Below are 14,294 nucleotides of genomic sequence, written 5' to 3'. Positions count from 1 at the left end.
ATGACGTATCGGACTGTGATTGGGCCAAGCATCCTTACCTCCCTCCCCTGCTAGCTGTGATTGGTTTAATGTACTATGACGTGCCCCGCCGCGGGAGCGTTCAAGCCCCTAGACCTACCCGCGTCAGTTAGACCCCTCCTGGCTGCACCGTGTATATCGGTATCCATTGTTCCATAAGAATGGCTTCCACCGGATCGCCACCACCACCACAAAGAAACCTTGCATTACCTGGACCGCGCCAGCATGGTGTTAACGAATCGACGATCCGGACAATTAAGAAGGATGCAGCCAAGATAAAGGAGCACATGAACATCACAAAGTCTACAGGTGCTTCTACGATCAAGTATTGCCACAACCAGGTGCTTCTCAAGACGGAGAAATTACTTGTGAGCTACTAGATTCGTAAGGCGCGACGGAACATGGCGGTGGACACACGCTCAGTTAAGGAGTACGCACGTGAACTGTATGCTGCAGTGTCACAAAAGATGGGAATTGCAGAGCCCAAACCCTTTAATACTTCCTCTGGGTGGTTACAGAGGTTTAAGAAGAGGAACAAGATCACCAATATCGACATTGGTGGTGAAGAAGCTAGTGCTGACCGTTTTGCGGCTAGGGAATTTCCTCCGTTTTTACGTGAGATTATGGAGGAAGGACAGTATACCGACGACCAGGTGTTTAACATGGACGAATCTGGTCTTTTTTGGAAAAAGCTACCTTCCAAGACCTTCGTTGTGAAGAATGCCAGCAAGTGTCGGGGCGGGAAGTTGCAGAAGGAGCGCATCACCGTCCTGTTTACCACCAATGCCTCCGGTACCTGTAAGCTCAAGTTATTGGGGATCGACACAGCATGCAAGCCGCACGCCTACAAGAGCATGGACATGACCAAGCTAAATGTCCACTGGCTGACCGTACGTAAGGCGTGGATGTTCTCTACTCTGTCCCTCTCCTGGTTTGATGACTGTTTCGTTCCTGACGTGAAGAAATTCTGTGAGCAACACAATGATCCATTCAAGATTTTGTTGCTGCTTGACAACGCACCAGGACACTCGCCCCTACTGTTAGATCGTCACCCAAACGTAAAAGTGGTCTTCCTTCCTCCCAACACTACGTCTAAAATACAGCCCATGGACCAAGAATTGATCTGTAATGTAAAAGCTGTATTCTCTGCCAAGAAATTCAAGCTCCTGAACGACTACACCAACACCAAGGAAGAGTTGCGTAACCTGAGTGACACCAACACCGATAGCAAGAGCGAAGACGACGAGGATCAACAGTTGGCAGAGCAAGAAGTACTTGTGAGACAATTTTGGAGAACATTCAACGTCAAGAAAGCTGTGGACTTCTTGGTGGAGACATGGGATCAGCTGTCTGTAGCAACTGTTCGTCACGCATGGAGACATGTGTTGCAAGGTATTCCGGGTGTTAGGCAGAGTAAATCTGTGACTGGTGAGGTTCAGACTGTTGCAGTAGCAGTGGACCTTGCCAGAGAACCTGCGCAGAGTGTTACAGCTGCAGGCTTCTCCGAGATCACCAACGACGACATCCTGGAGGTGATAAGGGATCCTGATGTGACTACCGACGAGATGGTAGATGATGATGACGACGTCAGTGAACAGGCAGGTGGTGCTTCATCCCAAGAAGAACGCCAGTTATCCCATAGTAATGTAAGGGGTGCCATCGAGTGTATTGAGAAAGTCAAGCTCCTCCTTTCCGACGACCCTGACGCTAACAGGTATGAAATCTTCACTACCCAGCTGTTGCAGACTATGGAGCCCTACATCAAGGTTTATCACGATAACATAAACACCAGCCGTCAGCAAAGCATAACCGAGTTCTTCGCCCGCAACCCACCACAGCCAGCCCAAGCCAGTGATAGTGACAGAGACAGTGATGGTGACTTTGAGGGATTTGTCAGGGAGGCACTAGTAAGTGTGGATGACAGCGATGAAGACTCACCTGAGGGCCAGTAGCCTGCCCTCTGCCTCAGAACCAGCCTCCATTCCCCTACGCTGACCCATCTCTTCTACTAACGTGAGTGTTAAACCCAACCTTGTTTTTTCTAACCTAACCTTCAGTATATTATTCTCTTATTGATTGTTCCCTTCTATATTATGTGTGTGTGAATACCATCATAAAGTTAAGATGTTATTTTTAGTAAAATGTACGTATTGTGTTGGGAAAAGTGCAGTTTGGGGGTCGGCCCGGTCTCTATTTTAGTTAATCCCATATGTTATGTTGTTCACTTTACGCGTTTCTCACTTTATGCGGGCCGCCGTGGGTTCAATTAACCGCGTAAAGTGAGGGTTCACTGTATAATTGACATTGCTGGATTCCTTGCAGGACAGGGAATATTTTAAATGTAAACGTCATATATTTTGCACAAAAGATAAAATGTTTGCTAATTTTCATCATCTCCTTACATTACATCTAAAATTTGTATGTCTAATGCAAATGTTAAAATGTTTATATTTAAAATGATCACCATCTTGTAAGCATTCCAGCAATGTATATTATATATTTTATGAGCTAAAAACACATATATCTTCAGTAAATAAACAAATTATACTTCACCCGCGTAAATAATGAAATTTACCGCGTAATTAAAACATTTCATTCTGGCAAGGTGCCGCGTAAATGACCAAACGCGTAAACAAAAACCGCTTAAATCCAGACTCAACTGTACTTTTATTAAGTCTCATGGAGAAAATTTTTTCACTCAATCCAAATTTTGGAAATTTTTCAAATTTTTGGAATTATGGTCCTGAGGGATCAAATCTCCAAATTTTGGAGGTTTGAAAGTTTTTGACGTTCATCTGTATCACTGAAAGCAGTTATCGATTATCAGATTTATGTTTGATTTTCAGGATACAGTCCAAACAATCAGGGTTATGTCCAGACCATCCCTTTCCCTCCAGAGATTTTGTTCATTTTTGGGCTTTTGCATTTTGCTGACTGGGCTCTGCCCCGATTAGCCAAGTGTATTAAGACTCTAATATAGATGGAGTGTGATAGGTTCTTGTCATTGTAGCTGCTACTTTAAAATGTTTCCAGCACCACAGATGTTATACAGTATTGCCATTTATAGTGGTGTTCATGTGTGCATACCACACCAGTGATGCTCTGGGCTGGAGCACATCGAAGTTTGTTCCAATGGGATTTTCGATAAAAGAATTTTAGGCCAGAACACATCTCAGCATTGAACAATGGATCCTATGGATAAATGGGTTCCGTATAACAATAATTCGTCTAATGAGCACTTTTTCAAGAATGCATTTTGCTTGTTAGTACCTTGCTGTACTACATTGCCTTGAGTACGTACAGTAATTAATTTTTGGCTTTATATCAAAACCTCGTTTCATCCAGGTATTACTATATAGTTTTTGTCAGTGGTTGCAGTGCTATAATAATCCAAGTGACTTTTGTGTCTTTTTTAGAGCATTATTAGCCAAGAGTATTTTATTTTTAATAAGCCACGGGTTTCATTATTTTCAAATTTGTGTACAGTATTGTATGTTTTATTTAGCAGGGACATTAATGATATGACACTTTTGCCATGTCTAACTTGATGGACAGTCTGAAAGAATAATTGTCAATTGTTCATAAAAATTGTCTTAAAGTCACTTGAATTTTTCATTGGTGTTTCAGGATGCAAGTGACCGTGTAGAAAAGGAAGGTGGAGACAGCATGGTTGTGATGAACTTAGAACGTGGTGGTGTTGAGGTCGTACGTGGAGACTGGAGACAGCACATGCATCCCACCATTGCAGAAGACCTACGTAGGTTTAGAGACTACAAAGGACGTTCCGTCAGAGATCTACTCCGGGCCCTCAGAAACAAGGTAAAAGACAATTTTTTTTATCAAACATGGGATTTATCATGTTATTTATTTGCTTTAAGGTACTGGCTTATGTGGCAGCCACATATTCATTTCCTCACGCTCTAAAGTTAATGAGAGTCTTGGGTTACATTTTTTGGGGTGCTGACTGAGTCGAACTCTGCTTCACCTTTACCACATGCTAGTTAGACCCAAACTGGATTATAGGTGTGAGGTGTACTCCTCAGCCACTGAGGCTAGACTCAATACACTGAACTCTATTCATCATGCTGGGGTGTGTCTGGCAACCAGTGCCTTCGGGTCCTTTCTAATCCCAAGCCTGCTGGTTGATGCTGAAGAGCCACCCCTTGATCGTTGACGTCAGTATCTCCAGGTTCAGTGTTGGTTTCGCCTCCATCGCCTTCTGCAGTCTCTAACCAACATTTGTGTAGTTGGCAAAATCATGTCCCCACACTAAACTCAGCATCCAGGCCTCCCGTGACCTTTTGGCTTCAGAGTAAGGGAGGTTGTGAGTATTCTATGTCTTTCTCCAATTCATATATGCCCCATGCAGTTCCCTCATGCCACTCTATGGATTCTCCCTGAAGTTCAAGTTTGTTAGTATTTTAATGAAAGGGAGGATTTACTCTTTCCCTGTGTGATTTTTTTTAAAGAGCACACCTCCTCTCACAGAGGGACTATCCCTGTTTACACTGACAGCTCTAAATCGGATGCAGGGGATGGTTTTAGGGGTAATCTTTCTCGATTTCTGTCATGATTGTAGTCTCCCTGCTATGTCATCTATTTTTGCAGGTACTTTACTTGCTTTCAAGATTATTTTTACCCAACCTCATAGCAATTTTACCATTTTTAGCAATTCTTGCAGTGCTCTCCAGGCCTTAGCTAGTGTCTCATCACCCCATCCCTTGGATATAGCTATTTTAGAGTGGCTGTTTCTCTTTCAATATCGGGCCAGAAAGTCAAAGTTCTTCTTCTTCTTCTTCTTCTTCAGTGCGTTAAGTCAGAGGATCATTCAAATACAGTCATGCACAGGTTAACGTCCTCGATACGTTCTTGGAAACGTGACGTTAACCGAAATGGACGTTGTCCGATCATCACATAAACTTTTTATTTATACTTACGTGTATGTGGAATAATATATACGTACATATACACTTTTACTCTTAAATCACTACTGTAATGTGTTACAGGTGATTAATTTTTATCTCTTGTGCAAAATACATGACGTTTATATTAAAATTATTCACTGTCTTGCAAGGATTCTAGCAATGTAATTTATATTCTGCTAACTTTAGACTGCCATTTTATGTCAAGTTTTGTCACTTTTATTGGCCTCCAGAACCTAACCCTATTTCCCCTATTGATTACATTTAATTATATATCCTGACCCCTACTGTAATTTGCCTAATTATTTTCAGAGGAATCATTACCGGGAGTTAAAAGAGGAGGCTCGACAGGTCTTTGGTCGCATCCCAGAGGAGTTTGTTCATTACTGGACTGATCGCTTCCCAAAACTTTTGCTTCACTCATGGTGTGCAATGCAATGTGTCAAGAATGAGCCAATCTTCAATAAGTACTATGACGATTACTACAACTTCAGTCAGGTTAGTTGCATATTACACTTTTAGATTAAACTATTTGTATCAACTTGAACCTTAACATTGGTCACAGTCAGTGAATCTTTTAAACCACAGATATTTTATGTGTCTTGTGTTACAGATATGTTAAAAAAATAAATAAATATATATATATATACATACATACATATATACATATATATATATATATATATATATATATATATATATATATATATATATATATATATATATATATATATATATATATATATATATATATATATATATATATATATATATATATATATACACACACACACACACACACACACACACACACACACACACACACACACACACACACACACAGTGATCCCTCGGTTAACGATTTACCTTCCATAAGATTCTTAACTTCAGTTAACGAGCAATCCCTCGATTAACGAGTTTTTTACGAGCCGACCTCCACATGTTTTCGCTTGCATTTGGCGGTCCACCAGCTGTAGTATTAGTCCGCCAATACAGTAATCGGTTTTAGGGCTTAAATTCCTTACTATTTTAGTAAATATCAAGAAGTTTATACTATTCAATAATTTTAAAAGTTTAATATTAACTTTTTTAGTCATTTTAACAATTATTGAACATAATTGAAGGTAAAGAAACCAGTTTCTGGCGTGCCACCCAGCCTGTTAACACACCAAACAGGCGTTAGTCTCTCTGTTTTCAGTGGTGGTAACATCTTGCTTGAGACTCTCTTCAACTAAATGCATTTTTCTGTGTTTCCAAGCAAATTATTGGTCATTTTGAAATTTATTTTACAGTACAGACCAGTACACAAGGAGAGGCTTTAACTTCAGGTCACCCTCAGCATTTCCACCAATCAATACAGTGAGGCGGTCCTTGGCAACTTTGAATCCCAGTGCGGTCTTTTCCTCCTTGAAGGCATTTTCTTCCAGAAGAGTCCGGTCTCGTCCAAGTTGATGACTTGCTTAGGACTGTACCCACCCTCCTTAATTATGGTTGCGAGAAACGGTGGGAACTTCTCTGCTGCTTCATGGTCGGCTCTAGCTGATTCTCCTCGTATTTTTAGGTTGTGGATTGATATATGTTTCCTAAATCTATCAAACCATCCACGGCTGGCACTGAACTCGGGTACATTGGGTTTATCTTTAGTTATATCTTTTCACAGCGGTCTTACCTTCTGTTGAATCATGCGTTGCGATAAAGGTGGTTTAAGGCGCTGGGTCTGGTCGTCAACCCACGTGCTCAACATCCGCTCCATACTCTCCATCTCAGCATCAAGGAACCTCGTCACCTTCGTAGCCATCAGTGGTGTTGCAGACCCAGCCATCTCCTTGATCTTGTGCACCGTAGAAGGAGCCAAGCCGTGCACACGCCCAATCACTGACGTTCCTTCTCCGTGTTCATGTCTTTTTACGATATCCAATTTCACGTCCAACGTAACTGCCACACTTGATCTCTTGGCAACATTACTGGGAGTTTTATTAGATGGTTGCTTAGGCATTGCGAGATCACACAAAACACACGCCAGCACATCTCAGACTGAGGCGAGCGGGAGCGTATGGCGGAGGAATACGTACACACGCTGTCCTAATCTACGGTGGAGGTGCGGATCAAAATTTTTGCTCGTAAGAATTTGCGAATAATCGGGGCAACCATTGCGAATAGTGGAAATGAGTAACAATAAATTGTTTGTGGATAAACGGTGTTACGAATACCGAGGCTATGAATAATGGGGTTTGCCTATGCAGTATATTATTCTATCACAGAGCTTAGTACAGGAACACAACCCCCTTTTTACATTAATTTATATGGGAAAATTGGTTTTGATGAACGTAATCCACCTAACAAAAGTGTTTTAGTGGAACCTAAATTTTCATTCAACAGGGACTTTCTGTAATTGTAATTTGACTTGAAAATAAAAGTACAAGCTGTATCAGAAGCTAATCTCTTCCCTGATAACTCTTCCTCTCCTGCCAACTGACATCAAGGTTAGCTTTCTACCTATTTTTCATTCTTTATTATTATATTCTACTATGATCAGCCTCTTATGACATACGATTCATTATGAATAATATAAAGTCTTCAATAACAGATAAAATATAATATATAATTTGTATTTTGACTTGAGAATAAAAGGATACGTTGTATCGAAGGTGACGTCTCACTTTATCTTCTCTCTCTCCTCCCTCCCACATCACAGTAACCTAACAAAAGAATTCATTATGAGAGAAGCCATTTATTATGGTGAGAAGTAAAATAAATACAAGGTATCAGGATGAAGTTATTTACTAAACTGTATACTGTACTTTGTTATTTTTATTTTAAAATACCGTAATGGAGACTCACACTTTATAGAGCTTGTTTTACGAGGAGTGAGGGTTTGAATCATGACCTCCCAAATACAGGTGTCCGCAGATGGTTGTTTTCTCCAGTAAACATATAGCACAAACAAAAATTTGAAGAACACCTTGTGCACATGTTGGCAGGCCTGCTGAATCGAAATATTTTCAGTTAGCCCAAAGAAATTTTCACTTGCCCATAATTGTTTTCTAAATGTGTGGGGATATCTTTTAAAATTCTTAATTGCAAAAACAGTGGTCCATAAAATGGATAAATCTGGTGGTGATGGAGTGTGGCAGGTTGTGTGTGTGTGTGTGTGTGACATGGATGATGCAATGTGCCCTCTTCTTCTGCTCTCTTCCCAGGAGGATTACCATAACCTTTGTTTAAATTATTTTACTTAAAATCTCACCATTTTTCTGTGGTTGAATGTGTGTTGAAATTAAAGCCTGGGTTGACAGTTTTTTATAATAACCTGAATTTATTCATTGCTAGTGTACAAAAATAATTACTACACGTCCACTCACTATCTTTTCCTGTGTTGGTAGTGCCTCAATGAGTCAGCTGACGGGCATTAATCATTATTTATGCATTCTCATGCAGATTGAAGAGCTGTTCAATATTTTACCTTTCAAAATCATAGCATCTACTTACTGGGTCTCCTTCACTTTTGCATCACACAAAATTATCACTCGCCTGACAGAAATGTGAGTTTTTAATCTGACTCGCCACAAGGATTTTTCACTCTCCACGGGCAAGTATGATTGGGCAGCCTCTGTTGGTGGTACATGCCTACCCACTAAACATGGAGAAGCACTTCTACTATTTATACTATGGGTAAATGCTTTACAGTATAAAGCAGTCATATCACTGAAAACAGTTATCAACAGCCAGACTTATGTCTGATTTTCCAGAAACAGTCTAGATAAGGTAGGTAGTAGGTAGTAGGCAGCTATCAAACAGGGAGATACAACCGCCTGGGAAGATATTGGAAACATAATGTGTTGTTTAATGGTAGACCCTGCTGCCATATGGTATCACGAAAATTGTGACCAAGTCCCAGGTTGCTGATCTGTCTTTCTGCCTCAATTACACACAATTGCAGGGTCTCAATTGTTTCTCTTACTTGACAACACAACATACATATATTGTTTCTCACTATTTTTTTTTCTTTATAGTTCTTTATTATTATTATTATTATTATTATTATTATTATTATTATTACAGTGGTGTTATTATTATTGTTATCATTATTATTTTATTTTACTTTTTATTATAAATTTTATTTATTATGAATAATTATTACATTTTCACCCCCCAGGCCCTAATGTCGGTCAGTGACCTGTGTCAGGGTGTGCTAATCCCCGTAAAAAAAGAAAAAGTAAAGGTTATGTCTAGACCCACATTGATTCGCTTTTTTCGGACTCCCATTTTTTGGACTCGGATCTGCCCCAATTAGTCCAATTTATTGAGGTTCTACTGTATATAAATTATTATTTACATTAGTTATTTCTTACATTGATTATTACAGTCATTATTTATTATATACAGTACATTTTGTCACCTTTAACTGGTGACAAAACACTGGGTGCATGAACTTGATCCATTCATTGTCTTGCTACAGTTTTTTCCTTATTGGTCTCATTTAAATTTAGAAAGCACACTTGCTAACTCAATCCTTTTCTCTGGAATGCATCCCAACATATAGTGAAGATCCCCTACAGGAGTTTGATTTAACTGAAAAAAATAAAAGGAGGAATATTATTAGATGTGAGGACATTACTAAGGGGGTATCCTCTTTTTTTCTTTTCTTTTTATATATATACACATGAATTTAGTATTTTTATACTGAGGAGCTCCCTTTGTTTCAGGACTTTCTGCATGAAAATCATGTATTTGCTCCAAACAACATGCAGTGGATGAGTGCTCATGGGCCTAGAGCAGGAACTTCATTAGAGGGCCAAGAAATATCTTATCTTGCTGTGTTAGACTCAGTGTTACAGCGAGGACCCACAAAAACCACTAATGCAAGAGAAAATGAGGAAGAAACTTCCACTCTCTGGGTTGTTCGCAAACCATGTAATACCTTTGAACCTCAATACAAATTACCAGAGGCAAGAAATATTGATAGTCCTTGGAGAAGACCTGGAGAGGAAGCAAACACTAAGGTAGGCCAGAAAACCAAAGTTGAAATAGAAGTAAAATTAAGTCCAGAAAATAATGAGACAGCTGAAGAATTAGATCACTTGAACTCCAAGTGGCCCATAAACACTAATAATGGTATCAATAAGTCTAGTGATAAATCTGATATAAGCCAAGGTGAAATTACAACAGTGGATGCTGGTAACAGTAGAAGCACTGATAACCTACAGAGGGATGCTCTGACTGAGCAGCCATATATGCGGAGAGATGCTTCACAACTCCGATTTAGGCCAGTATGGACAACCCCTCCCAAAACACCCTGTGAACCAGAGAAACAGTTGAAGATTGTTACAGGGACTGGGAAGAAGAAAAAGACAAAGAATATCGTAATTGGTGCAAAGAAATAATATTCGCTTTACTGTTTTAGTAATAAACAGAAATATGAATATTAACTTAATCTCAATATTTAACTGAGGCAACTGCCGTAAATACTTAATTGAAGGAAAAAACTAACTAAGTACATAGACAACCAAAAAAAAATGGATTTTGTTGATGGTTATCACTAAAAATGTACCTACAGTAAATTTGTGAATGTTACTTAATAGATTCTAATTACTCTCAATACGAATCCAGTGAAAGGAATTAAAGTATTTGGTTATACAATCGTTCAGGCATTTGAATGGTCATTCCCAGGCTTTGTTTCACATGCTGTATTATCCACACACCCATGCTTAACTGCTGTTTTTAACTGATGTTTTTAATTAAACTTATCCATTGGTATGTTTCAAGTTATGTTATAAAAACAAATTATGGTGCTTCACTACATAGGGAGGAGGGTTATGTTCATAGATGCAGTAATACAGACACTATCTGCATATCCTTTACCGAGAATCCTACCTTAATACTATATGCTAGCTGTATATATAGTACTGTATATACTTCTTTTTTATTTCAAAATGAATGGTGGGCTTAGTCCTGCTGACTTATGTCTGGTTCTTGACATACTGTTTAAAAGATATATAGGTAAATACTGTACAGTGTAACAGAACATGTGCATGTGTGTGTGCATGCGTGTGACCAGTAATATGATGATATGAATGAAAATTCCCACAAATATAAGGACTAACATGAGTTCCAGTTTAAAAAAATAAGTACTGTATAACTGTAATCCTTTTTACATTTGTATTTCACTTGTACTGTATTTACAGTAGAATTCAGATTATGGTATATTCAAAGATATATTTGTGTATAACATGTGTATAATTACTTCTGCATATAATTTATCAGTGTAAATTATAAGAAAGAAGAAGCTACATTCCTTGCTGGTCAGTTGGGGAAATAACATTAAAATCTTTATTCATATACCCTGTATATGCATTTGATTAGAAAATAATAATACAAATTACAGTACTTGCATAGTAGAACCCACATTTTATAAGGTACTCTCGCCATACGACCTACTCGACTTACGACCACCCGGACATATGACCGCCTCAGTCATATAAAATATTTTTAAATTACGCATTTTCGAGTCTCAACGTTAGTGATCACGCTGTGTACTGACAAAAAATTTTTTCATTTGTAATTCCCTTTAAAATGGCTGGCAAGCGTAATAGAAAAAGAGACACCCATTTTAGATTTTCTATGTATTATTTTCGCATTTTTGACTTACGACCTGGTCGTCGGCCCCTAACCCAGTCATAAGTTGAGGACTGACTGTATTTCCTGCTATAGCACTAACCATGAGTGAACACAAGAACACCTGTTTAAGTCTTCATGCAGTCAGCAGATAGATTTCACAACTCTTCTTGTTTTTAGTTTTATTTCACAATGGGAATTCAATACTGTACAGTATCTAGTAAAAGGCCAAATGCATAAATTTTTCAGTTGATGGTTGAATGATGTGGGAAGAGAGGTTGAGGAAATGTTTGGCAATGATGTGATGGGAAGGAGTACAGTGGGGTATGCTATAACGAATGGATTCTACTACGAATATTCATATAACAAATGGTTTTACCTATAAAATTGAGAATGCTATAACGAACGAAACTCCTACAACAAACATTATTATTATTATTATCATCTTTTTTTTTTTTTTTACTAATTTATTGTTTTTTTATTACAAGTATTAATGATATTCTTTATTTCAGGGGTTTAGATGCATATTTATGCACTTTTTTACAATTTTATATTATATTTTTCAGTGTTAAGTGGTTGTATTTGGGGGCCTGGAACGGATTAATCCTATAACGAACAAATGCTATAACGAACAAGGTTCTAGAACCAATTAGATTCGTTATAGCATACCCCACTTATGAGGCTCATAACACAAACACACACACACACACCTGGGACAAGAGAGACACCTTGCGGGAAGCCATAAAACTCGCGGGTTCCCTTCTGGCGGCAAAAATGCCATCAACTTTAAAACTACCCGCAGACATTCTTGAGTACATCCAGGGTGTCATCCGTGAATTGTAAGGGCATGCTGTAATACATAGAAAATACAGTCCATAGATATTGTACAAAAAGTAGTTATAAATTACATAATCAGCTCCTTCCCATCTCATAATTTGTGATTTATGCCATTACACCAACATTGAGACAGACAAGTGACTAGCTGGCTGTGACTGCACCAAATTAACTGAAATAATCTGAGGATTATGGTGAAATTGCATAATGTTGTATTTATGAGGTCGGATGGGTGCATTCAGTTTGGGGGAGAGGACTCTCAGTCCGCCTCCCACAAACAGTTCACTTACTACTTTTCATTTTTCTTATTTTATAGTTATATATTATGTTTTCTTTATTCCTAAGTCACATTGGTGGGGATGGGCCCCTGTGCATCATTATTGGTCATGCCAGGTTCATCCCAGTCTCCTGATTGTCTCTTTCACTGATATAGTGTGTGTTGAAGTGATGGTTTTACTCCACTAGGAAAAGCTTTTGTTACATTACTGTACTTCTCACACATTATTTTACAGAACAGATTAAATAAAAATGGAGACTTATTGTGGTATCACAGTACAAACCTGGGAAAAGTTTACTGAAGTGCTTTGAGTGCATGAGAGAGCCATGCTAACACAAGACACAGTAAAAAAAAAAAGGCTAACTACATAAACAAAGGCTCTGCTGCACTCACACTAAGCTTTTTTGGCTTTATCCAAGATGTGGAAGTTTTTAGTTTAGATATTGATTTATATTTAAATAAAAATGTAAACATTACATTGATTGGAAGCTCAAAGCCCTTAGCATAATGTAGTAGTTTGGGTTCATTTGTTATTAAAATTATTGGGCAAGGGAGCAGAAAATTGTTGCCTGGAATGCATCCCATTTTCCCCCATAAATCATTGTAGGAAAGTTCAAGAGGGCTTTTCTGTGGCCAAATTGGCAACAGCAGAGTAAGACTGGCTCATTTAGGAACAGTATGTGGTCAAAGGAAGGATTTTAAAAGCATTTGAAAGTCATTGAGTCTTTAAAAACTCAGTAAATTCCTCTTGCATGGGTGAATGGGTTACCAATACTATTTGCACCCACTTTGCTTTGATCTGGCAAGTGCTGTACTGTATAACTGGAACTCATACTGTAGAGTAGACAGATTGTCTCTAATAAGCTGATGTCACTAAATCCAGCTTCTCCATCCTCAAACACTGCTGTCATAATTTTTAAAGTGAAATTTTCCTAATTTAACATCTTCCCACAGCTCGACTTCATGATCATTATTAACATCAGTCAACATCGTGGATTGACCTTGCAGTGATTTATTTAGTGTTTTGTAATGGGAAAAGATGTCATTGGGGTATATTACCCTCAGATGCCACTCCTTGTCAGAGATTTTCTCATGAAAAACTGAGACTGTCTTGCTGTCCCAGTGTAGTAGTTTGTTGGCTCTCATCATTCCTAGCTTCACTAGTGCTTTGGTAACATATATTGGGATCAGTCTCATAATATATATTTAATACTGTAAATATTATTGTGTAAATCATATTTTTGGTTCAAACCTAACTTAACTTTACATACCTATCCTCGTCCAACTAAACCAAATCAAACTACACTCAACCCAACCTAACTTTGAAGACAGCATTTTCTGCTGTTGTTCTGGCTAAGGGCTATGTGTACTATCAATTGCTAGGGGAATTCCTAGACATGTATGCACAGCCTGAGAGATCCCATCATATTTGCATACACAGTATATATTATCAGTAAGGGGAGCTCTAAGACTGCTACACTGGGCAAAGAATTCAGTCATTTTCTCTTTTAACCTCTTGTGTTCCCTTCTGAGCTGAGTAAAATCATCTAGTGTTAGCAAAGTGAAACATTAAAAGTGGCATCCCATAGTGAAGGGGTTAATTACTCAACTCTAGACACAGTACTGTA

General features: G+C 38.5%; 1 protein-coding gene across 4 annotated transcripts in view; it reads left to right on the top strand.

The window, feature by feature from the left end:
* LOC121856048 (serine/threonine-protein kinase/endoribonuclease IRE1-like) overlaps positions 1-13,038 on the top strand; it is a 79,432-nt gene extending 66,394 nt beyond the window's left edge. For 2 of the 4 annotated variants that reach the window (XM_042351322.1, XM_042351323.1), the window contains exons 17-19: positions 3,646-3,837; positions 5,253-5,438; positions 9,647-11,956. In XM_042351322.1, the coding sequence (XP_042207256.1) occupies positions 3,646-3,837; positions 5,253-5,438; positions 9,647-10,324 (1,056 nt within the window). In that variant the 3' untranslated portion in view covers positions 10,325-11,956. Of the gene's footprint in view, positions 1-3,645; positions 3,838-5,252; positions 5,439-6,232; positions 8,770-9,646; positions 11,957-12,121 lie in introns of those variants that run through there. The other 2 variants (XM_042351324.1, XM_042351325.1) reach the window with 2 other exon arrangements.
* Positions 13,039-14,294: the final 1,256 nt, after the last annotated feature.

The sequence above is a fragment of the Homarus americanus genome, unplaced genomic scaffold, assembly GCF_018991925.1.
Source record: "Homarus americanus isolate GMGI-L3 unplaced genomic scaffold, GMGI_Hamer_2.0 scaffold19117, whole genome shotgun sequence".
NCBI classification, from domain to species: Eukaryota; Metazoa; Arthropoda; class Malacostraca; order Decapoda; family Nephropidae; genus Homarus; species Homarus americanus.
Note: the sequence above shows the minus strand (reverse complement) of the source record. Positions and strands in the feature narration are given on the sequence as shown.